The 24,881-nt window shown below is 53.8% G+C and overlaps 2 protein-coding genes across 4 annotated transcripts in view; one reads left to right on the top strand and one right to left on the bottom strand.

The window, feature by feature from the left end:
- Positions 1–13,242, bottom strand: part of SNAP47 (synaptosome associated protein 47) — a 50,109-nt gene extending 36,867 nt beyond the window's left edge. For both annotated transcript variants that reach the window (XR_015251247.1, XM_025920223.2), the window contains exons 1-2: positions 13,149–13,242; positions 5,280–5,806 (exon numbers count right to left, since the gene is read on the bottom strand). Coding sequence is in view for 1 of the 2 variants with exons in the window: in XM_025920223.2 (XP_025776008.1) it covers positions 5,280–5,764 (485 nt within the window). In the remaining variant the exon portion in view is untranslated. The remainder of the gene's footprint in view (positions 1–5,279; positions 5,807–13,148) is intronic.
- Positions 13,243–13,511: 269 nt separating this feature from the next.
- Positions 13,512–22,216, top strand: JMJD4 (jumonji domain containing 4). Of its 2 annotated transcripts, XM_086706925.1 has the most exons (7): positions 13,512–13,908; positions 14,009–14,174; positions 16,170–16,295; positions 16,504–16,771; positions 17,161–17,307; positions 17,763–18,090; positions 20,654–22,216. In XM_086706925.1, the coding sequence occupies exons 1-6, from the start codon at positions 13,644–13,646 to the stop codon at positions 18,069–18,071; spliced, it is 1,281 nt and encodes a 426-aa protein (XP_086563051.1). In that variant the 5' UTR covers positions 13,512–13,643; the 3' UTR covers positions 18,072–18,090; positions 20,654–22,216. The 2 variants fall into 2 exon arrangements, with proteins under 2 accessions (XP_086563051.1, XP_025776011.1); XM_025920226.2 differs by having other exon boundaries at positions 13,513–13,908; positions 17,763–22,216.
- The last annotated feature ends 2,665 nt before the right edge of the window (positions 22,217–24,881 follow it).

Raw genomic sequence — 24,881 nt, 5'->3', positions numbered from 1 at the left:
TGACGCAGTAATTGCACTAGTAGATATTTATCCAAAGGATACAAAAGTGCTGATTCGAAGGGGTACATGCACCCCAATGTTTATAGCAGCATTATCAACAACAGCCAAACTGTGGTGGAAATAGCACAAATATCCATCAGCTGATGAATGGATAAAAAAGTTCTATATACATGTATTCATACGTGTATACATAGTGGAATATTACTCAGCCATCAAAAAGAATGAAATCTTGGGGCGCCTGGGTGGCTCAGTTGATTGAGTGTCTAACTTCGGCTCAGGTCACGATCTCACAGTCCGTGGGTTCAAACCCTGCATCAGGCTCTGTGCTGACCTCTTGCTCAGAGCCTGGAGCCTGCTTCAGATTCTATGTCTCCTTCTCTCTCTGCCCCTCCCCTGCTCACGCTTTGTCTCACTCTGTTTCTCAAAAGTAAATAAATGTAAAAAAAAAAAAAAATTAAAAAAAAAAAGAGTGAAATCTTGCCATTTGCAATGACATGGGTAGAGCTAGAATGTACTATGCTAAGCGAAATGAGTCCATCAGAGAAAGACAAATACCATATGATTTCACTCATATGTGAATTAATAAATAAAACATGAACATATGGGAAGGAGGGAAGAGAAGAGAGGGAAACAGACCACAGAGACTCCTAACAGTAGAGAACAAACTGAGGGTTGCTGGAGGGGAGGTGGGGCAGATGGGCATTAAGGAGGGCATTTGTTGGGATGAGCACTGAGTATTGCATGTGAGTGATGAATGACTGAATTCTACTCCTGAAACCGTTATTACACTTCAGTTACCTAACTAGGATTTATATAATAATAAGGTAAGAAACCCCGGCCCTGCAACCACAGGCACTCAGGGCATCTTTCAGGGCAGAGACAGGGCATTCAGGCCACTCTGTGGCACCCTGAGCTCATTCTTTCCTTTCTGCACTTTGTCCAGTGGAGCTGGGAGCAGCCAGCAAATCTCAGTTTGACAAAAATGCTATTAGCATCAAATATGTGGTCACTCGGATCCTTGCCTCTTAAAGTATTTGACTAGGAGTGTCCTGCAGAGATATTTTGTGTATCTCTAATGCTACATGCCATGCATTAGTGTGTGGAAATGAGAGTTATCAGATTTAAATCTAATCAGATTATTAATCCCCCAAACTGTAGAACACATTCAGAAATGACCCTTCAGTCTTAGTACCAGATTCCCTATCTGTCAGGTTCTCCAGAGAGACAGAACCTGTAGGACGGACGGACACACACACACACACACACACACACACACACAAATATAGAGAGAAGCAGAGAAGGAGACAGAGAAGAAGGGTGGGCAGAGGCGGGCACAGGCCAGGACAAAGAGGCACCACCATCCCTGAGGACCCCTGGAGGCACCACAGCTATTTCCACCTGGGACCGTGGTGGGACAGAGACCAAGCACCGTGACAGGGCACCTCCAGCAGAATCAAGGACTCCACAGTGTACCCGGCCTGGCCCACCCGCGGGAAAGACCTCTGAGGGGACAATGAATCACAAAGCACAAAAATAAGAACGCAAGCAGTCAGGCCCACAGGGGTGCTCACACCAATGTCTGAAGGTGCCAACTCTTGATGGTGTGTTGGGGGCCAGCAGTCCGCCAGCCTCGGCGATGCGCTGCTGGAGAGACAGTGGGACACAGGGAGATGTGAAGGATGGGTGCAGGGGCAGTCCTTCTGGGGACTCAGGATGCCTGGTGCCCCATGGAAGCAGCACAGTGGTTGGGAGTGGAAGGGTCTGTTTCTGTGACAGTCCTTCTCTGGTTCATCCACTGAGTCTTCAGGAAGAGGAACACAAAATGTAAAACAGAGCAATAGCTCAGATATTTTGAGTTAGTCCATCGTTACCCTCATTTCCTAGCAGGAATCAAAAGCAAATAACAGGAGCTCATGGGTTGACACAGAAGAGAAGAAAGCACACTTTAGATAGCTCTTCCCAATTTCCTGTTGAAATATCGACCCAGACACAGAAAAAGGCAGAAACTGGCAACAAAATGGCAAATCAAAGGAGAAGACCACACAGATGGAGAAGTAAGCACTTGCACTATGTCTGTTTTACCCTATGACTGTAAATGGGACAATGTCCAAAGATGGCAGGAAAACCTGAACTTTGCACAGACAGCACCTGCTCCAGGATGGAGCAAGCAGCTGTGAGCAGAAAACTCAGGCATCCTCATGAGGGCTGGAGCAAACGGACTATGTACCGGCCCCCTGCCACAGCTCCTTGCATCCCTTTCTCTGCACTGGCCCCTGCATCTCTTCCTCCTTCCTCCGCACCAGATACTTACAGAATTGTAAGTAATTGTAGGTTGGTGCACTAAAAAAGGATGCTCAAGGATATGTCTGTTTGAAAAATTGTCAGAGGATGATCAGATTCTGACAATTACAAGGTGTGTGTGGTTTTATCCCCACACCAAGCCATTCACTCAGCTCTGGTCCCGTCCACATGGACTCCACTCTGGCCCTGTCCACATGGAGTCAGCATCAGACCTCACAGGCTCAGCCCCACAAGACCACCGCCACTTCAGGCACCAACCCCAAGTCCAGACATCACCTGTGCTCTGACCCACAGGTGACAGATCACAAGTTCCCATGGCCCCTCCTCAGGTCTGATGAATGTGCTGGAGGGGCTCAGAGAACTCAGGGAAATGTTTCACTTGCTAGGTTAGTGGTTTATTACAAAAGGATATGACTCAGGGATAGCCTGATGGAAGAGATGCCCAGGGTGAGGCACTGGGGAAGGGGCGGGAAGCTTCCATGCCTCTCTAGGCACGTCACTCTACCCACGTCTCCACGTGCTCCCCAGCCTGGAAGCCCCCCCCCCCCCAACCCCAAGACCGTCCCTCTGAGTTTTCACTGGGGCTTCATTGTATAGACATGATCGATTAATCCATTGCCCATTGGTAATTGATTCTGTCTCCCCTCCCCAGAGGTCAGGGGCAGGACTGAAGCCTCCAACTCTCTGGTCCCACGGTGGGGTCCACAGGCCACCAGCCGCCATCCCTAGGGGCTTTCCAAAGTCACCGCAACAACATGAACTCGGACTTGTTATGAACACCGTGACACCTTCATTGCCGTCTTCAGTTGGGAAACCCAAGGGCTTTAGGAGCTCTGAGCCAGGAACAGTTACAAAGGCTGAGTCCATATTTATTATAAATCACACTATCAGAGATGACAAATCGAATACACATATTTTCCCCAAGGACAACGAGAAGACACAGCAGCAACAACATTTTGGAACCTAGAAACCAGACAGACTTTGTGAATCCAGGAAAGTAAGGGAAAAGGCAGTGGTGGCAAAGCTGGGACACGACCCAGTCTGTGGTGAAGAACCTACACGTGGAGACAGAGGGTACCAGGGACCTCGACAACAGGCGTGTTTGTGAAGCTGGGCCTTACCTCACCCCACAAGCAGAAGGTCCAAGCCGTGTGTCAGGAGGGAGCTGGCGACAGGGAGCCTGGCCAGCTCGCATGTGGTTCAGCTGAAGGGCGGGAGGTGAGCTGGGAGCAGGGGAGGGAGCAAACTCCTCTCCTGAGCTGGGACACACACCCAAGTCCTTTCCGCACATGGCTCTCCAGAAAACCCCAAGACACAGAGGTCAGCGTGCCCATGAAGCAACAGGCTGCTATTCAGAAGGAACGTTTGGAGATTAATAAATAACTAGGAGAAATTAAAAACATCACAGAGATGGAAGGGTAGGAGGAAGACACACTTCAAGAAACAGAAAGTAAAACAAAAAGATAAGACACAGAATGAGATCAGAGGCCAGACAACCAGACAACAGGAATCTGAAAGGAACACACTTTAGAACTGAGGGGGAACCAGACCTCATGGACCAACCAGAGAGCTCCCTGGGGACTCCCCACAAAAGCACTGATGGATGTGCGTCAAGGACTGTGGCCAGGAGCGCCAGGCAGTTGCTTTGCCCTTCCCAGGGGCCCAGTGTGCCCTCCCCCCGCCCTGCTCGGGTGCTCTCTGTACTTTGTCCTCCACTACTGATAAACGGTATTCTGCTGTACACATCTACTTGCAACTTGTTTTTTTTTTTTTTTTTTCCAGTTTACTTATTTTGAGAAATAGAGACAGAGCATGAGCTGGGGATGGGCAGAGAGAGAGGGAGGGAGAGAATCCTAAGCAGGCTCCGTGCTGTCAGCACAGAGCCCGACATGGGGGCTAGAACTCACAAACCACGAGATCATGACCTGAGCCAAAACCAAGAGCTGGTCGCTTAACACACTGAGCCCCCTAGGTGCCCCCACAAGCACTCCTCTGAAGGTAAGATTTGGGGCTCTGTTCCCTGCAGCTCAAGCACACGCCTCCCACACCATGCAGGCAGTCAGGAGTATCCCAGGACAGCAACAGGTGGTGCCTGCAGAGTGGGGTCACTCAAGTCAAGGGTCCCCACCAGCAGCAGCCACGCAGGCCTGGACTCAGGGCCCAGCACTAGGCCATCTGGTCATGAGTTCCCCGACAGCCATCAGGGACACAAGGAGAGGCTGTTCCAAGGAGAAGCTGTTCCCAGCAGACGCTAAAATCTCCTTCGTCCTGCAGTCATCTTAGAGTCAGCACAGTGTAGAGCATCGTCTCTGAGACCTTCTGGAGCCAGTGTGTTCACAGCAGCACCTGGCAGCACTCAGCTCTGTGCTCACGGACGTGTGAGGGGCACCCAGAGGCCCCAGGACACAGTATGACCTGTAGGCGACTGCAGAAGCAGGCGGGCGGCAGGACTGTGCAGGAAAGAGAGGAGCAAAACCCCAAACAAGGCTACCCTCTCACTAAGCATGTCTGCTTTACAAAAACTATTTTTCATTCACAGAGCTGTTTGTTACCAGGTCGTGGGTTTATTACTGCACTTTTTGAACAAACAAGTGATTTTTTGAATCTTAGTTCATAAAAAACAGATTAATATTGGCACATATGACCCACGTGGGGTCCTTGATGTGAAACAGAGGGGGGTCCTGCGATGGAAGGCTTGGGAGCAGCTGGAGCGCCTCAGTGCGGCCCCAGGCTTGCTGCTACGTGGCTGTGCACAACAGATGTGCCGGTGGACCGCATGTGACCTCCACGAGTCACCCGGCCGCATGGCCTGTTCCCTCACAGGCACCTGAATGAGGTGGTCTTCCTGAGACACTGGAAACACAGAGCCCTCCCCCCACAAATGTGCCACTGTAGCCCACCTGGCGGGGTGACCCATATGTACGACACAGGGAATGGCGGGGAAGACACACAGGGCAGGGCTACGTGGCTCTGTCTACCTGTCAGCCACGTCCAGGTCGGATTCCATCTTGTCCAGGCCCCTGGTGATGCTGTCCAGCTGCTCGCCCTGATGGTGGAGGACTCTGGCCGTGTCCTCCAGGCGCTTCTGGGAACAGGCCATGAGGCCAGTCAGCTCCTTCCCCTTGGTCGCAGGAAGCGGTGCTTCCGGCTGGGAGAGCAGCAGCTCTCTCCAGAAATGCTCGATGACACTGAATGCGGCATTGCGACTGGGCTGCAGGGAGCTGAACCAGTGCTTGCGGTTGTCCTTCTCCAGGACGGTGATGGAGCTGAAGACGAAGTGAGAAGCCTCCTTCTTGATCGCAGTGATGCCAGACAGCGGGAAACTCACCAGCGTCTCCTGGGCCTCATCAGCCGCAAACTTCAGGGAGCAGGAGGTTAAGGAAAGCTTTCCAGGGACCCATCGCTTGTCCAGCTCTAAGTAGTAGGAGCACGGCCAGGTGTGCACGCAGACCTCTCTGCTCATCTGGCTCCCGGTGGGTCTGCTCCACGGCCTCGGCCACTCTGCCTGTGCAGAAGAGGGATAAATCGGTGGGTGGGGCAGGCTACAGCACATCATTACACCTGGACCAGAGACACCACCGGCAGGGGTGGAGAGGGGGCGGCCAGGCTCTGAGCACAGCCGTCTCCCTCCACCCGGAGTGAGCAAGATGCAGGCCCGCCCCACCAGAAGCAGGGTCCATGGCTGGACCTCACTGAAGGGCAGAAACCCCTGGAAACGGCCACCCCAGGATCCCTCATGCATACACTGTTTTGGCTGTGATGACCCCCACCTCCCCCACACATTCCTGACAAGTTCCTGTACTAACATTCTCCACTGGAAATGTGCAGAAACTGACTTAATACCATAAAAGAAAAAATCCCACAGAAAAACTTTTCCCTTCTTGTAAGGCCCGCTAACTTCACAAAGCTCCACGTAATCGACAGGCTATGCATACAAACGTACACGTACAGTTTCATACAGTTACAAGCAGCAGGGGCACACTGTTCACACCTACAGTTTGCATTTGCTAACGAAGGGCAGAAAGTCACAAACAGCAGATGTGAACAACCCCTGAAGGACACACAGTCCGCCCCTCACTGAACAGATAAGGCACCGAAGCCGGGACAGGAAGAGGACCTTATGCAAGCTCAGGCCACAAGCACGTGATGCTGACTTGGCCAGAGTTGGGTTTGGGAATGCCTTGTCCAGCTCACTTCTGGGCAAGGGTCCCCCGTACCATGGGCTTCTACTGCTACCCTCTGTCTTCACCCCTAGCAGTCACAACATGGCCTTCCCTGTGAAATAGGGAGAACAAATAACTAATGTCATCTCAACAACACACAGGGAGTCCCTGCATCCCGGCCACGGGCCACAGGCCCTGAGGAAACAACACTGGCTTCGGCCTGGGCCCGTGGAGCTCAGTCCACTGGACCCCTGTGAACATCTTCACTGAGTTGTACCTTAAAGACCCGGACTAGAGCAGAACGGCTGGACAAGACAACAAAGCCACGTGTACTGCACGGAGCTGCCCACTTACAGAGAAACACAGTAAGCGGAGAGTTGGCAATGCTCCACCAAATACAAACTGAGCTAACGCAGACTAAACTCCACAGCTCACAGGTGAAGGTGTGGTGACATATGGGAAGGAAGTCTTATCGGAGGATGGCATGGCAGGACAGCCACCGGTTCCTGTGACGGCCAGCTCTTGGGGCAAGGACAGCATTGTACTCCTAACCCAACTTAGGGAACACTCTGGGGCTGAATGTGTCTGTCCAGCTCACCCTGCTGCTCACAGTTCTGTGGGTAGCAGCCTTCATTGAACACCGTCAGACACAGATGGCAGATGTGGTCCTGGCCTAGTTAACCAGTGTGTCGGATAGGGGATTCAGGAAAGTCCATCGAAGCTGAGATGGTACAGAAACCAGGGGCAGGCACTTCCAGGATGTAATTCTCTGCATCTCATGCCAGCTTTTGTCCCAGGCGCTTCTTCTCATAGTGGTGCAGGGTTGTCCCTCCTGATTGAGACACCATCTGCTGCCTCCTGGCCAGGATTACAGAACACTGTCCCCTTGGAGGCCTGCTCACAGCCCCCTGGGAGGCCCATCTCCTTGGCCACATGGTGAGTGCCAGACCAGGGGAGCCTCAGCACTACAGGTGCACCTGACAAACGCCAACCTCATAGTGCGAGGGACCCAGGTATCCACGGTCCCAACCTTCTGCACAGACAACTGAGTCATGCTCCCGAGGGGCATGACCTGTGAACGTTCCCAGCAGCCCTGCAGCCATGCTGGGATGGTGTGCAAGGTCACCATCTGCAGCAGACACAGCCGGACAGTGGGAACTGGAAAACAAGCATCTCTTCACCAGACTTCTGTCCCCACCAAGAGGGCACTCCCCTGACACTGACCCAAACACAAAACAGACTACAGAGCGCTGGTGGTGGCCTGGAGCTCTGGCAGGACAGGAAAGTCAGGTGCACACACCTGTGATGTCCTCTGCAGGTGACCTGCTAGTGCCCTTCCTCCACGAGGCCCCTGCTGTCATCCGGAACATGGATGGCAGGCAAGCCTCTACTCTCAGAACCAGGGATGACTAACATGATTTTGGGATTTTGAGACCAAGACTAAGGTTGGAGGCCAGGCACCTCAGCCCTGCCATGGAGCCTGTCACTGTACTGGTCAGCACCTGGGGCCAGCCTGACCCTAGTCCTCCAGCAGCCAGGAGCCCCCCCAAATCGGCCCCTAGTCTCCACAGTGTGCAACCCACAGGGAGTCCCTGTCCATACATAGACACCGTGTGAGCCCCGCTGGAAATCCCTGACCACAGCTGCCGGTCCAGGAGACACCCCACGAGCACCGCATGAGCCCCACTGTAAATCCCCGACCACAGCTGCTGGCCCAGGAGTCACTCCACAAGCACCGCGTGAGCCCACGCACGCCTTCTGTAAACAGTGACTGAGGCCGGTACTGCATCGTCAGGAGCTCGCTCTACCAGCTTCATGGCTCCTGCTGGGCCTGTTCATCTGCCAGTAAAATAACTGAAGACCCCAGGACAATTCCACCTCTCAGATATGCTAGAATTCACTCAGGGAAGAGCAAGGGAAGAGGAAAGAACAGTCCAGAGGAGGAGAAACCTCACTGCCTACTGGGAGCAGCACTCAGGGTGGATGATTCTGAGGATGATTCCAAGGACGCAGCAAAAGGAGAAACCCGCAGCCGGCACCCCTCCTTCCTCATCTTCCCATGGTTCTTCCCCGGCAGACAGAGTGGACAGGGAAGATGTGGAGGACCCAAGTGAGAACAGCACTCCCACACTGGTCCTCACTAGTCTGTGCGAAGCAGTGCCCTTGAGAGGCCAGGCCTCCCTCTCCTCCCCTTGATCCCAACCCTATGCAGCAACACCAGCCTCCTTGCCTTCTGACCAAAGGCCAGACAGTAAATACCCTGGACTCCGTGGGCACTGGTCACTGTCACAAGCACCCCGCTCTGCCGATGGAAGCAGCCAAGACACCACAGCAACAGAGGGGCATGGCTGTCCTTGTGGACAAAATAGGTGGCTGCCAAGCTTGGCCAGTGGGCCATAGTGGGCCCACCCTGACCACAGCACTGACCATAGCACTGCCCATAGCTCCGACCAGAGCACTGCCCACAGCTCTGAGGAGCTTGTGAATGATCCTACATGCTGACAGGCTCAGTCTACCCACCACAGAAGGCAAACATCACAAGGAGGGTGCCTTGGGCACAATGCTGGCACACCTCGGCCTTTGGTAAATGCCTGCTGAGCGAACTACAAATCACCTCATGTGGCAACATTGACCGCATCCACCATGGATGACTTTCTTCCTTCCAGGTCCTGACCTGGGTCTCTGATCTGTGCTAAGCTCCTGGAGTCCTTATTGCGTCTGGAACCCACGGGGACCTGTGCTGACCTGGGAAAGCAGCAGAACTGGGGATGCTCGTGGGGAGAGATGAGTGGGCACGTGGGTGCAGCGTGCGACGCTCAGCACTTTATGAGATGCACTATTGTGCATGGATAACTCCCAGGGCTTACATCAGACCTGTGCCCTGGACTGACACTCAGTATCAAGTAAACACCCTATTTTTAGTTAGTTTCCAAAGTAACAGGACCAGCGACATTTTACACAAGTTCCAAGGACTCTTGGGCACAAGCAGGTCTGGAGTCAGAACAGTGGGAGCAGTGTCTCTGGGCGCCGGCAGCCGCCTTTTCCATTACCTTTACCTCCTGCTCCTTAGAGGCTCGTGCTTTCAACCCAGAGGTTCACATGTGCTGTTTGGGGGTGTCCCGCTGCAACAATGTGGTCTATTCACAGGGCGTGTACCATCCCTCTAACGCTGCAGACAGAGAATGAGGATTTGTCCTCATTCCCACGACATTTCCCACCAAGTGCTAACTTTTAAACTCCCCCTGCAGCCCTCCTCTCTGGCTGTGCACAGTACATCACTGGGCTGCGTTCAGGCTGGGAGCAGTGCCCTGCCCCAGGCCCAGGAATGTGCTCTTCCCACAGTTCCCCAGTGATGCCAGGCCTGCCATCTGGGGACCTTTGAGGGGCACAGCCCATGTTCTGGCCCCAGCCCTGCTCTCACGCCTGCTGCCACAGCCCCATTGGTGCAGCGGTGGCAACACTGACCACACCAGAGGGCCACCACATGGACTACAGGTAATAGCACAAAACTCCTACCCTGACTTACAGGCTCAGTTGTGCAATCAGACCTGGGGAGCGTGTGGACCTGCTAGGTCAAAGCCTCCTCTTTCTTAGGAACTTAGTTGCAACCTCAGAGCTTCAGCCGCAAACTTAAAGCCGTATTTCCTAAATCTTCAAACAATCACAAACACTCTGTTTCCCACACTATCCCCAACTGCCTCCCAAGGTCTGCAGCCACAAGTGAAATCCAATAATTAAGGACCATGGAGCCAACAGATGGCAAGATTTTGACAGTACACAGTCAAATTTTTGCAAAAGGGTAATGACAGCATAAGCTTACACATGTAACTTTTCATACGTATGAAACAGACTGTGGGTGTGTGTGTGTGTGTGTGTGCGTGTGTGTGTGTGCGCACGCGCGCGTGTGCATACAAGGAGAGGAAGAAAGAATTAAAGAACAAATGCATACCTGCAAGGATAGCTCTATATCAAAAAGTTTTTTAAGCCTTATCTGGATAGGATCATAAGTGATTTTTTTTTCTTATTTTGAGAGAGAGAATGCACACAAGCAGGGCAGGGGGGCAGAGAGAGAGGGAGAGAATTCCAAGCAGGCTCCACACTGTCAGCACAGAGCCCAACACCAGGCTCAAGCCTACAAACCCTGAGATCATGATGTGAGCTGAAAGCAATACTCAGATGCTCAACCGACTGAGCTGCCCAGGCACCCCATGGGTGATTCTTTTCCCCCACATCAATGGCCCCAGGTGTCCTTGCTGATGGCCACATGCTGACCTCAGGGCACAATGAAGCCGAGTGGGAAGCCAGCACCACACACACAGAAGCACACGGCTCTTCACACTGCTCTACTCGCCACAAACACTGTCTACCACCTGCCCCACCTCCTCGGTGTTCTCAGCTCCCACCGTGGATCCCACTTCTACCCGGAACTCAGACTCACCCCAGCTCATTCTCCTCCTGCCCCCCCCCCCCTCTTCCTTTCCCCACTTCTGGTCCTCCCTGTTCTCCTTCTGGGTAAGCTTCATGCCACTTGGGAAGAATCCCCCTCAAGCCCTCCTCCAAAGCTCAGAGTCCCAACATCCCCAGAAGCTCCGTATCCCACCTGTAAAGGTAAGCAGGGTGGCATCTTCCTCATTTAATAAAAGAGAGACACCTGTCCCTCCTCTTTACACAGAGAGTCTCCTTCCTGCAGGAATGAGACAAACCCAGCGTCCAGATTTTACAAGGCAGTCACCAGCTGCCAACTCAGAGCTGTAAACATACACCTGCAGAACAGAATCAGAAACTTCTCACCAGGTTCAAAAGACCAAGGAGGTGCATCTGCTTTTCCCTCAAGGAGATGAGAGCTCTAATTGTCCTTTCTTCTGCTTTTACCGTGTGTGACACGCGTTCTGCCCAACTCTATACTCTCTTGCAGACTCTCTATGTACATGTAATCTGCCAACTTCACATAGTAACAAACCTACAATCTTTCTTTCCATGTTGATGTGGGTAGGTTTGTGTTCACAGAACATTTCTTTCTCCAATATGCTAAGGCCCTGACTTGTCACTCCTTCCCACGTCCCCACTCAGAGGATCCTCCATCTCAGACCTACTGGTGTGTGCAGCCTCAAATCCTCACTCTTGATCCCCCACACTTCCATTTCAGGCACCTTATTCCCCCATCATGCCCTCCCGGCCCTCACCATCCCAATGGGTCCCAGGATTCCCTCCTGGCCCCCAGCATCCTGTCCAGGCCCCCATCACCCCCCGGGCCTCCGGTATCCCCTCCAGGTCATTACTCCCTGGGCTCCCAGCATCCCATCCAGGACTCCATCACCCCCTGGGCTCCCAGCATCCCCTCCAGGCCATTACCCCCTGGGCCCCCAGCATCCCATCCAGGATTCCATCACCCCCTGGACCCCCAGCATCCCGTCCAGGCCTCCATCACCCCCTGGGCCCCCATCACCCCCTGGGCTCCTAGCATCCCATCCAGGCCTCCATCACCCCCTGGGCCCCCAGCATCCCATCTAGGCCTCCATCATCCCCTGGGCCTGATCAACCCCTGGGCTCCCAGTATCCCATCCAGGCCTCCATCACCCCCTGGGCCCGATCAACCCCTGGGCTCTCAGTATCCCATCCAGGCCTCCATTACCCCCTGGGCCCCCAGCATCCCATCCAGGCCTCCATCACCCCTTGGGCCTCCAGCATCCCGTCTAGGTCCTCACTCTCTGGGCCCCCAGCATCCCATCCAGGCCTCCATCACCCCTTGGGCCTCCAGCATCCTGTCCAGGTCCCCATCACCCCCTGGGCCCCTGCATCCTGTCCAGGCCCCCATCACCCCCTGGGCCCCCAGCATCCCATCCAGGCCTCCATCACCCCTTGGGCCTCCAGCATCCCGTCCAGGTCCTCACCGTCTGGGCCCCCAGCATCTCACCCAGGTCCCCATCACACCCTGGGCCTCACATCCCCTCCAGGCCATTAGCCTCCTGGGCCCCAGCATTCTATCCAGGTCCCCATCACCCCCTGAGCCCCCAGCATCCCCTCCAGGCCATTACCCCCTGGGCCCCCAGCATCCCCTACAGGTCCCCATCACTCCCTAGGCCCTGCATCTCCTCCAGGTCATTACACCCTGGGCCCCGAGAATCCTGTCCAGGTCCCCATCATCCCCTCCAGGTTCCCAGCATCCCCTTCAGGTCCCTATTATCCCCCCGGGGCCCCCAACGTCCCCTCCTGGTCTCCATCACTCCCTGGGCTACTGTATCCCTTCTAGGTACCCAGCATCCCATCCAGGGCCCATCAACCCCCTGGGCTCCCAGCATCCCCTCCAGGTCCTCACCCTCTGGGCCCCCAGCATCCCTTCCAGGTCCTCCAGAATCCCTTCCAGGTCCCCCAACATCCCCTCCAGGTTCCCAGCATCCCCTCCAGGTCCCTATCACCCTCGGAACCCCAGCATCCCCTCCAGGTGCCCAGCGTCCCCTCCTGGTCCCCATCACTCCCTGGGCCCCCAGCGTTCCCCAGGGCCCCACCTCTGACCCCCATGCCCCTTCGTCAGCCCAGTGCACGCCCCACCATCTCCCCTGGTCAGTGGCGCGCTGGGAAGAGGAGGGGTTCTCACCGCGACAGCAGTGGAAGGCGGGACTGTGCCGCGGGAGGTGTGGGCGGGCTCCGGCAGAGGCCCAGCCGCACAGTGCGGGCGCCGCTTACCTGTGTCACCCGGGAGGCCCTCAGACCGCGAGACTCGGGTCTCGCGCGGCTTGACAATCTCAGACGCGGGAGGGACCAGATGCTTCAGAGGTGCCGCGGGAGGGACCAGATGCTTCAGAGGTGCTAAGGGACGCCCCCGCGCCTGCGCAGAATGAGGCCCGCAGGCTGCTACGCGCATGCGTCCAGTGCCCGGCGCTCCCTGTTTCGTACTCGGGCAGGAACTCTACCCGCATGCTTTTAATTCCGCTCCGCGGCGCCGGGCCGACCGTGGGCTCTGAGAGCCTGTGCGTCGCGGTTTTCGCTCCGGCCGGCACGGAGGCCGTGAGCAGCCGGTGCCCCTAACGTCTGCTCCGGAAGTAGTTTCAGCAAGTACTTCCGATCACTCCCAGTCTTCGGGCCGGACAAGGGGAGGCGAGAGTCCGGGCGTACGCCCCTCACCGGGCAGCGGCGGCCTTTGCGCCGCCCGCCCGGCGCGGACGCCCAGCCTGTGCCGGAATGGACAGAGAGACGCGCGTCTACGCCGAAAATCATTTCCGAGGCCTGCAGGGGCGGCCCCCAGGCGGCGCCTGCCCGCCCCCAGGCTGCGTGGACTTCATCGAGAATCCGGACTCGTTTTCCTACGCCGACTTCTTCAAGGGCTACCTGCTTCCCAACATGCCGTGCGTCTTCTCCAGCTCCTTCACCGCCGGCTGGGGCAGCCGCAGGCACTGGGTGACGTCCAGCGGGAAGCCCAACTTCGAGCACCTGCTTCGGAAGTACGGTGAGGATCGGGGGCCGGCAGCCGGTGGTGGGAGCGCGTACCGAGGGTGGTCGTCTTCGGAGAGCCTCGGAGGAGTCAGTGCCGGACCCTGTTGTTTCAGGAGACGTCGTTGTGCCCGTTGCCAACTGCGGGGTGCAGGAGTACAATTCGAACCCCAAAGAACACATGCCGCTCAGAGACTACATCAGCTACTGGCAAGAGTACATCCAGGGTGGCTATTTCTCTCCTCGGGGCTGCCTCTATCTCAAAGACTGGCACCTGTGCAGGTAAAGGGGCGCTGCGCGCGCAGGGGCGCTGTTTCACCTGTACCTAAACGAGCCCTGGTTGCACACGGGGGGCAGCTCATCTTCTCCCCAGTTAGGGATTTTGTTTCAGGGGGGGAAGAGGGATAGGGAGAGAAAGGATCCCAAGCAGGCTGCACGCTCAGCGCAGACCACAACACCGGGGCTGGATCTCGCGGTTCTGGAATCACCCACCACCTGAGCACAAATCAAGACTCCCGACGCTCAGTGGATTGAGCCAGCCAGGCGCCCCGCCCCCAGCCAGGGTGTTTCGGCACGCACAGACCTGGCTCTCATCCGCGGTTGGAGGCGTCCTCTTCAATCACAGGGTGGGTGACTGTGAGGAATGTGGGCTCCCGCGGCCACCTCTTCTGCTTCACGTTTGCCCAGAACCCTCTTTGAGGACTCCACCCTCTCTAGCTGGCAGGTAGTACTCAGCCTTCGCCTTTCCTCTCAGGTGCCACTAGGACTGGCCTTCCCTTTCCAGCCCTGCTTTTCCAAGTTAGGCCAGTGCCTGTACACCTTGGACTGGGAGTTTCCAGTCTCCAGCAAGTCTCCATCACTGACCAGCAACTCTCTGTCTGTAAGGAGGCGTGTTGTGGTCTCCCCACCTAGCACTCGTTTCTTTCCCTGGGAGCTCTGACATGCATGGGCAGCCTCGTCCCATCTGCTGTGTTCCCACTCTCTGAGGTCGTCCTGGGGTTTTTTTGTCCCTTTCCCCTGCTCAGGGGTGTGTTTTTCACAAGCATCGACCATTGTACTCAGACCCCAGCGAGCAGCACAGGGCACAGAGTGGGTGTTAAGTTAGTGTCGGATGGATGAGTGAATGACTGAATTCTCGTTTTGCTGGTGTGGAAAGTAAGGTTCAGAAAGGTAAACTGAGACTAGATTCGCTCCCTTGAGGTTCCTGAGACTAATTCAAAAGTGCACTTGGCAGCAGCATGCCCTGGGTGCTTTCTGCCCCAGTGCTGCTTGTTCCTCACAGACCAGACACAGGTCCTGGCCCTCAGGGACTCCTGTTCCAGCAGCACGTATGGACTTGTAGACCCAGATGCTCCTGCACTGTGGATTCAGGCTTCCAGTAAACAATAAGTGAGTTTTCTGGTGTGCGTTCTAGGTATTGCACGAGAACTTGTTCAAGAAACTTGTTCAGTGATTATATGGTGGCTGATTTTGGCTGAGTGTCACATATGGAAACCCTGGAAACCATAGAAGAAAGAACCAAGCAACACTTGGGTCAGGCAGGCAGAGGTGGCCATCAGAGACATGACATTGGAGCAGGGTTTTGAAGGATAAGCAGGAGTCTGATGGCACATAAAGGCATGGCCGCAGAGGGAGTGGCCGGTGTTCTGGGTAACTACAGGTGGTTTGGGGCTCCTGGGGTTCCCCCCCTTGTGGCCTGTGACCATGAGAGATGTGTGAGTGGCTCCAGAAGCTTGTTCCAGCATGTTGTTGGGGGGGCTACCCACTCCCTTGGGCTGCTTTGGTGTGCTCTTGTGCCTGGGGCCCCATCAGCTTGGTTGTGGGATCAGGTTTTTGGACCAGAGGGATTTGGAGTGTTGAGAGGTAGGAGAGAAGGATATCAGCATATATGGGCCTGTGGTCTCGCATCCACTCAGACTGGAGGTCACTGGTGGGGTGAAAGCACAGAGGTCCCCAGACTCTGGAAAGACAGGATGATGCAGATGAGGCATCTGGAGCCGTAGTCCAGCCAGAGGGTGAAATCCTAGAAGTGGTGCTGGAAAGTTCTGGAGCAGTCAGGTCCCTGCCTGTGTGGTCGATGCGCCCCCAAAGCCATTTTACCTGCTGTGACTGTGGTTGGGCCATGGAGGCTGTGGTCATCTGGTGGCTGGACTGGCGCTGGGTGGTCAGTTGGCACTGGCTCTGGAAGGCAGCTCAGGGTTACTCATCATTCCAGAATGCTTAGGATCTGGCATCTTGTTAGCCACTCCTGCCACAGCCCCCTGCCACCCCCTCCAGGGACTCATCGGCGGAGGACGTCTTCACCTTGCCTGTGTACTTCTCATCCGACTGGCTGAACGAGTACTGGGACTCTCTGGATGTGGACGACTACCGCTTCGTCTACATGGGGCCCACTGGCACCTGGTACAGTCTGTCCGCTTCCTCCCTCCTGCTGGCACCTCGTCCCCTCTGCTTCCCTGCATGCAGTCCTGAAGCCCATCCACTCCATGAGAGCCCCTGTTTCTGGCCAGTTTAACCCACTTCTCCCCCCTGGGGCTCTGCCTGTGGCCGTCCCACTGGAAAGAACCAGACGGCACCCAGCCAAGAGGCACTAAGGGGATGTTTTGCACAGGTCACCGTTTCACGCCGACATCTTCCGCTCCTTCAGCTGGTCTGTCAACATTTGTGGGAGGAAAAAGTGGTTCTTCTTTCCTCCAGGGCAGGAAGAAGCCCTGCGGGATTGCCATGGTGGCCTGCCCTACGATGTGACCTCCCCTGCACTCCTTGACCGCCGTCTGTACCCCACTCGTGAGCACTGCAGCCCCCCGCTGGAGGTCACGCAGGAGGCGGGCGAGATGGTGTTTGTGCCCAGTGGCTGGCACCACCAAGTCCACAACCTGGTAGGGTGGGCACACCGCATCCCACATGCCTGCAGCATGGCCCAGATGGGCCAGGGAGACACGTCCTGGGGTCCTCCTGGTGTGGCTCCCGCCCCAGAGAGTCTGTCTCCCCCTGTGACTGCCCCTTGGCCGGCCCACCAGTCCTCACCCCTGGCATGTTCTCAGATGCCTCTCCACAGAGAGGGTTTAGGCCCACCTCTGCTGACCCCACCCTGTCTAGGAGAGCCTGCGTGCAGGCCAGGTTCCACCAGCCCGCTCTCCCTGCTGGCACCTCTGGGACACAAGAGCAGCCCTTTCAGGGCTGGGGAGGGCTGGAAGGACCTCCAGGCCGGGGGAGGGGCGGTACCTGCCCTGGGCTCATGGGGACACCTCTGCCTCACCCCTCCCAGGAGGACACCATCTCCATCAACCACAACTGGGTTAATGGCTGTAACCTGGCCAACATGTGGCACTTCCTGCAGCAAGAGCTCTGTGCCGTGCAGCAGGAGGTCAGTGAGTGGAGGGACACCATGCCTGACTGGCACCATCATTGCCAGGTAGGCCAGCCTGGACAGGACGGGGGTGTGGGAAGTACTGGGAGGGGCTCCGCAGGGCTGCAGTGGGGACTGGGGAGGGGGCTCCACAGGGCTACAGTGGGGACTGGGGAGGGGCTCTGCAGAGCCATGGCTGCAGTGTGGGGAGGGTGTGGGGCAGCCCCCAGGGCAGCCTACATTCTCAGAGGGGGCTAGAGCTGTGGTCTTGGGGGCGTGGTAGCCTCTAGGTCTGCCTGTGTGAAGGTCCCTCTGGGCCTGGGGCAGGTCACTGGGGTTTCCAGCTTGCAGGACTCAGACCCATCCCATCACTGGCTGACCCCCAGTCATCTCTGTCCCCATCCTCGAGAACTGGGCCAAGTCTCTGGATCCTTTGTGGTCTGGGCCCTGCCCACAGTCAGCAGATACTTGCCTGGAGCCGCGAGCAAGCTGTGGCTCACTGGCTGCTCCTCTCTGGCCAGGTCATCATGAGGGCTTGCTCTGGGATCAATTTTGAAGAATTTTACCGCTTCCTCAAGATCATCGCTGAGAGGAGGCTTCTCCTGCTGGCGAAGGGGATGGGCCCTGATGAAGTGGAGGGTGAGGGTGGCGAGGGCACCGTGCTGGGCCCCCAGCAGGCTGCTTTCGACATCGGCCGGATTGCCGAGGTGCTGGCGTCTGTGGTGGCCCACCCAGACTTCCAGAAAGTGGACACTAGCATGTTCTCGCCGCAGCCTGAGGAGCTTCTGAAGCAGCTAGAGGAGGTCGTGGTCACCACCACGACTCTTTAATGCATGCTGCGTGGATCAGGTACCCCATGACGTGACAGGATTGTGGGGCACCAGCATGGAGGGTAGGTGGTCTCCTCTGGTGCGCCTTCCGGAAATAAAGCTCCACGCTTCTGTGTAGCCTGGGACACATCACCTCCCACTGAGCCTTGTGGCCTCCAGTGTCCCAGGCATGGCTCCTGCTCTTAAGGGCGTGATAACGTCCTGGCTGTCCGCTGGCCTCCCTGGGGCCCTAATGCCTGTGCAGAGGGTCCAGGCTCCTGGTCCTGAGGTTCGGCCAGGGCTGAGTATTCTGGATCCAGTGAGGTGCTGGGTGGGAGGTGTTGATAAGTGAGATCTGCAGCAATAAGGCTGGAGTGTGCTGGGGACTCAGGTGGGGGCAGAAGGTGGCTGGGATTCTCAGTGCCCCCGGCCTTTTAGCAAAGACCAGCCTGCAAGCCCACAGGCCTCCCGTCCACGGCAGCGTGAGGCAGCCGGTGTGTCTGGCAGGGTACCCTCTGCAGCAGGACCACTGTGTGAATGTGCATCTTCCCCTGGAGCAAGCCCCTTCTTGTTGGCGGGGACTGGGGCCCAGGGCAGCCCCCAGGCCAGGGCTTCTGTCTCTGTCCCACACTAGAGCCATTGTTTACACAGAACCTGCCTTCCCTCTGCGGCCCTGTGCCCTGTCCTTGGCCTCACGCATGCCCCCAGGAATCACTGTGGTGCAGCACTCGGGCACCACTCAGGGTCTGTGGGTCTGCTGGGTTTTATTTCTCTCCTGCTTGAGACAGCCCTGCCTTTTCCCATCAGGGGTAGACCTGGAGCCCAGCGAGGGCTACGTGTTTTCATCTACTCAGACTCTACCTCTTTTGTAGCTTCCATCAGATGCCACCTCCTGAGTGAACCTCTCTCCTTCCCAATCAGAAGTGTCCCTTCAGTATTTCCCTGGCACTTTGCTAACTCCACATTGCATGTATCTATATTTATTACTGATCTCCTCTAGCTGATTATAAGCTCCTAAGAGTCAGGAGCTTGTGTTAACCATCTTGAACCCCCACAGTAACTTTGTAGAATCTTGTACCTACCAGATGCTGAAAGGTGTGTAAAGAATTGAATGGAGCTGAGAACCAGCAAAACTAGATGTTTCTACTGGCCATTTTGGCAGCTCTCTGATGGTACTTAGCAGTGCCCCTTAGTAAGCACACTCTCTCTGCACATAAAACAATAGACCATGAACCTAAAGATGTTTTTTTCTACCTTTCTTGTATTATGAGTCCCACTTTGATTCTGGAGCAACTCTACGTGTATGTGTGTACCATCAAAAATATCTATGCCCCACCAGCCAGGTGTATAGGCAGAGATGGCACTGGTAAAGTTAATGTGAAATCAGTGGAAATTTTCTGTATTAGCATTTTGCAGGTTTGGGACTCTCCTACTTAGGTAACTATGGATAAGTACTTCCCATGGTCTCCAGGGCCCCTGTGACCCTCTTCCACCCTTCACTCATGTTTGTCATCCTAAGCCACCAAACAAGCAGTATGTGGTTCAGAGCACATCTGCCCCGTCGAGCCTCCAAACCTTGCACGGCACCTCTGCCAGGCAAAAAAAGTTCATCGTTGCACCCTGTGGTCTATTTGAACTGCATGCTCACCTGTGCCATTCAGTTTTCACACCTGTGTGCCACTTAACAGGGTGGTAGGGTTCTCCAGAGAAATGGAACCCACAGGATCTACCTAGAGCGAGAGATGGTGAGTGAGATGTGTTGACACTGTACCCTTTGGTCCAAAGCCTGGAAACTCAGGAGGGTGTGTGTGGCAGCCTGGAAGCAGAATTGCTTCTTTGGGAAACCTCAGTCCTTGCTCATAAGGCCTTGAGCTGATTGGGTGAGGCCCACCCACACTGTGGAGCGTCATCTGCTTTGTTGAGGTGTGCAGCATTAAAAGTTAATCATATCTGAGAGATGCCTTAACAGTGATATCCAGCCTGGCGTTGGACCAAATGGGTGGGCGCTGTGGCCTGGCCAAGAGGATGTGGACCTGACCACCAATCACTCCCCAGTGTTCCCTTGCTTCTGACCACCCACCCTGACATTGAGCACCTTGCCCAGCTGCTGTGGGCAGTCGTACGGCCACCCTCTGTGTACTCCTTTGCACCGGGCCCCCCTGTACTCTGCCGTTGGACAGTCATGTTTGCACGCTTCCCTAAGTGTTTTCCAGCCATGTTTTGGCACGCTGACTAAACCAGTGTGCATTCACTGGGTTATTGAACAGTTGCCCCTTGCACCTTTGTTCCATACCATCAGCTTCCACCATGGGAATGCCCACTCTGCCATTTTTTTGCTCTTTGCACAGCCATTATTTGCCATTTCGGTCACCTTTTACACACTTGTGCACAATCCACAGTCTATGCTTGTGTGTTTTCTTCTCCAGCTTTCACCCCAGCACATCCTTCTGCAGTGCTTACCACTTGCTCCTCCTGTGCTGTCAAACATTTGATCCTAGCACACCCACTTGGTGCTATCAGACCCTGTCTTGTTGCACACTTCCCATTCGGGACCCCTGGACTGTCCCAGGCCAGGTCATCACTTACCGTCATTCTCTTTACAGCTCCCTCCATAGCCACGGTGTGCCATCAGATACTCGCTCTGCAAACCCATGTGTGATCGTTCATCTGGCGTCCCTTGCGTGGTAATTCTGGATCTTCCAAACCAAGAAGTGCCACATGTGACAATTCTGGACCATCCAAACCAAGAGATGCCACATGTGAGCAGCTTCTTGCTCCATGTTGTTCTTTTTTTAAAGTTTATTTATTTTGAGAGTGTGAAAGAGAGGGAGAGAGAATCCCAAGCAGCCTCCACACTGTCAGCACAGAGCCCGACATGGGGTTCAGTCTAATGAACCTTGAGATTATGACCTGAGCCAAAAACAATCAGATGCTTAACCAACTGAGCCACCCGGGTGGCTTATGTTGGACGATCTGCACACTCCTTGGGCCTGGCAGACGTGAGCCCTGCTGTGTGTGTAGGTGATACTAGCAGCCACTGGGGAGGAGGGGATAACTCAGAATTGCCCCCTAATTCACCTAGCTCTTGCTTCTGTAGGCTGTCTGTTGGGATGCTACTGGAAGTCTGTGACGGGACACACAGGAAGTTATGTAGGGCCTTGGAGGCTTTCTGGCATGTCTGGTGTAGCCCTTCAGCCTCTGGTCTTGGGGAAGGATATGGGAGGGCACTCCAGTAAGCTCAGGGCAGTGTGTGTTTCCCACGGATTGGAGGCATTCTGGTATTGGTAAGGGAGCGACTGTGGTGCCCATGGATGGTCATTTCTGGTGACACCCCTCACCTGTCAGGCTACATCTTTCAGCCTCCTCATGGGAAATGTTGGCACTCCTGTCACATAACCAAGGCACAGGCCTTGACCAGAGTGACCATAGTGTCCCCGTCTAGGGCATTTCTGGAGTAAGCTATTGTGCAAGGCATTGTGGGGATGCTTATGGGATGAGGCCCAGCTGTAGCTCTAAATTCTGCATCACAAACCTTTCCCCTGGACAAGAAGCCAGCAGGAAAAGGAATTCTGAGGTCAGAGACCACCTCCCAGGAGGTGTTAAGTGTAGGTAAAGAGTGGACCATGGGAAGTCCTTGGGGAGGCTTGCAGAGGCTAAGTCCTGCCTGCTCTCAGTACATTTACTAATAACCTTTCTCTGGCCTCATCCTTTCCATATGTGTTCTCCCTTGCTTCTGGCTTTTGTTTTGTTTTTACGATTTTTCCCACTATGGTCTGATGGAGTTCCAGAGTATGACCTTGAAAACTGTTAATTTCTCAATTCTTGTCAGAAGAAATCTCAGCAAGAGAAGCAGAAGTTTCCCTCTTCCTCCAAATTGTAATAATGCAGCTACTGTCCTGGGAGAGGCAACAGTCCTGGCAAGGGCTGTATAAAGACTCCCAAATTTGAGTGGTTGTTCCCATACCTGAGAACGTACCTCTGACCGCTAAATGCCGGGAATTCTGAGGGGCTGCCTCTGCTCCTGTCCAGGGTCACAATACTGATGTGACCATGTCCTCCGAGGGAAGAGTGTCTGGGCCTGTCTCGCAGTGGCTGGAGAGTTGTGGCTGGCCCTTCTCACATCCCACACCTAAAATAAACTGATAACCCTGCAAGACTTCTTATTGAATGAGGAGTGAGTCTGTTTCATTTAAATGCAGGAAATGAAAGGACGAAATCACAACTCCCAGCTGTCGTAGAAAGAGGATTTTAATATGGTATTCACCTGTAGCTTCTACATTTATGTTCAATATTGTCCAAATCAGTAAGCCCTTTTTTGTTGTTTTTTTACCTGTTGTGCAAAAATTCAGTTTCCCTCTCACCTCCTCTGAAATGGTCCCCTCCCACTGACCCCATCTCCTGTGGTCTCAGAGCCCTTCAGTGGCACTCATCTGCCTTTCCTCACCTGGTGAAGAGCGAAGTATGTGAAGGGGCCTTTCCTCCTGGGGGAGGATGGGGTGGAGATGGGGCTTGGCAGGACTCTCACTCTCCGTCGGCCTTGATGGTGGAATCTGAGAGTCCATCTATCCGACAAAGGCTGGAGCACTGGCAAGCAGAGCCATGCCTCTTGGCAGGGTCCTGGGGAGATGTAGACAAGAAGAGATAACTGCTGTCATCAGACCCAGTAGGTGCTTCACTCACCACGAGTGAATGCTTCATGGTGCCTGTGGGCACAGGTGACCTGTACTGTGCTCATTGGCAGTGCTCCTTAAGGTCAGCTGGTCCTCAGGTTCCTGGAAAGCACAAGGTACTGAAGGCAGCAGGTGGTCCACAGAAGGCCAGGTCGACCTATCAACTGTCAGGCATCATGCCCAGCCATGGGAGAGATTCAGGGATGAGACCAGAGTCTGGTGGTGGCCTGGGCTGACATGTTGGGAGGGAAGTGGTGCTGGCTGCCCGGGTCAGCCACAACCTAGAGAAGTTGGTCAGTTAGAAGATGCCCTTCATGAACTAGAAACAAAGAAAACTAAACTGAAAGAATAAATGTTAGAGGAGAGATTAATGTAATTAAGAACAGAGCAGTAGAGAAAATCAGCAAAACTTTTTTTCTGGGGAAAAAATGCAAAAATTGTCAAGCCTTACCTAGGTTGACTAAGAGAAATCTAGACAGGGATTAGAAACAGAGTTTGAAAAACACTGCCCACCCTACAGAAATAAAAGGGTTTATTAAAAGAGACTGCGAACAATTGAACAGCAACAAATTGGATAATCTTGATGAAATGTAAAAATTCCTAGAAGCACAGGAACTACAAAACATTCTACTGGTGAATCCTACCAAACATTTAAAGAAGAATTAATACCAGTTCTTCCCATCTGACAAATCCAAGAGGAGGGAACATTTCTGATTTCTACAAGGCTAAATTACCCTAATACCAAACAAAGCTAAAGACCCCACAGGAAAACTATAGATCAATATCCTCTATGATACAGGTGCAAAAATGCCCCAATAAATCATAGCAAACAGAATCCAGCAGTAAATTAAAAGATTATACATTATGGCCAACGGATTTACCCCAGGGATTGAAAGGTTGTTCCATATATGAAAATATATTAGAATGGAGGAGAAAAAATTTACACAATCATCTCCACTGCTGCAGAAGGAGTATTTGACAAAATCCAACATGCTTTCACACTAGGAGAACTCAGTAAAGGAGAAAATGGGAAATGTCCTCAACGTGATAAGGGCATGTATGAAAAATCCACAAGTACCATCATGCACAGCTTACTGACAGCTTTCTCCCTAAGGTCGGGAACAGAGACACCCACTCCCACCACCCCTACTCAACATTTCACCGAAGGTCTGGATGGAGCAATTAGGCAAAAAAACTAAAACATCCAAATTGGAAAATAGGAGGTAAGACTGTCCATTAACAGATGACAAGATCTTGTATGTAGAAAATCCTAAAGAACACACACACACACACACACACACACACACACACACACACACACACACACCTGTTAGAGCTAATAAATTCAGTCAGGCTGCAAGATACAAGGTAAATGGAATAGAATTGAGACCCAAGAATTAAACCCATACATGTGTGGTCAGTGGATTTTTCAACAAAGGCACCAAGACCATCCAATGAAGGAAAACAAACTTCAAACAGTAGTATTGGGGAAAGTGAATATCCATATGCAAAAGAGTAAAGCTGAAGCCTTACCTCACACCATATATAAAGATTAACTCAGAATAGATCCAACACCTAAATTTAAGAGCTAAAATTCTAAAACTGTTAGACAAAAAACACGGGCCAACCTTCATGTCATTTGATTTACACTGGTTTCTTGAATATGACACCAAAAGCACAGGCAATAAAATGTAAAACAAATTGGACAGCATCAAAACTTAAAACTTGTGTGTGTCAGTGCTGCCTGGGTGGCTCAGTCGGTTAAGCGTCCAACATCAGCCCAGGTCACGATCTCATGGTTTGTGAGTTTGAGCTCCACATCAAGCTCTGTGGTGACTGCTCAGAGTCTGGAGCCTGCTTCAGATTCTATGTCTCCCTCTCTCTTTGCCCCTCCCTAGCTCACGCTCGCACTCTCTCTGTCAAAAATAAAAAAAATTTTGTGTGTCAAAGGACACAAGAGGTAAGGAAGCAACCCACATGATGGTAGAAAATACTTGCAAATAATAAATAGGATAAGAGTCTTTTATCGATAAAACACAGACATTGCAGTGATACCATTTCACACCTGCAAAGGTGACTATAATTTAAAAAACAAGGAACAACAAGTGTTGGTGAGGTTGGAGGCCTCATACATCCCTGGAGTCGGGGTGGGAGATGTACA

The sequence above is a fragment of the Puma concolor genome, chromosome A1 (assembly GCF_028749965.1).
Source record: "Puma concolor isolate L17-30 chromosome A1, mPumCon1.1.hap2, whole genome shotgun sequence".
NCBI classification, from domain to species: Eukaryota; Metazoa; Chordata; class Mammalia; order Carnivora; family Felidae; genus Puma; species Puma concolor.
This window is presented reverse-complemented; position numbering and strand designations above follow the sequence as displayed.

Excerpts from the sequence above, each read along its gene's own strand:
- JMJD4 (XM_086706925.1), top strand. The coding sequence starts at position 13,644 with ATGGACAGAGAGACGCGCGTCTACGCCGAAAATCATTTCCGAGGCCTG. Across the intron at positions 13,909-14,008 it reads GCACCTGCTTCGGAAGTACG|GAGACGTCGTTGTGCCCGTT; the intron begins GTGAGGATCGGG and ends CTGTTGTTTCAG. Across the intron at positions 16,772-17,160 it reads ACCACCAAGTCCACAACCTG|GAGGACACCATCTCCATCAA; the intron begins GTAGGGTGGGCA and ends CACCCCTCCCAG.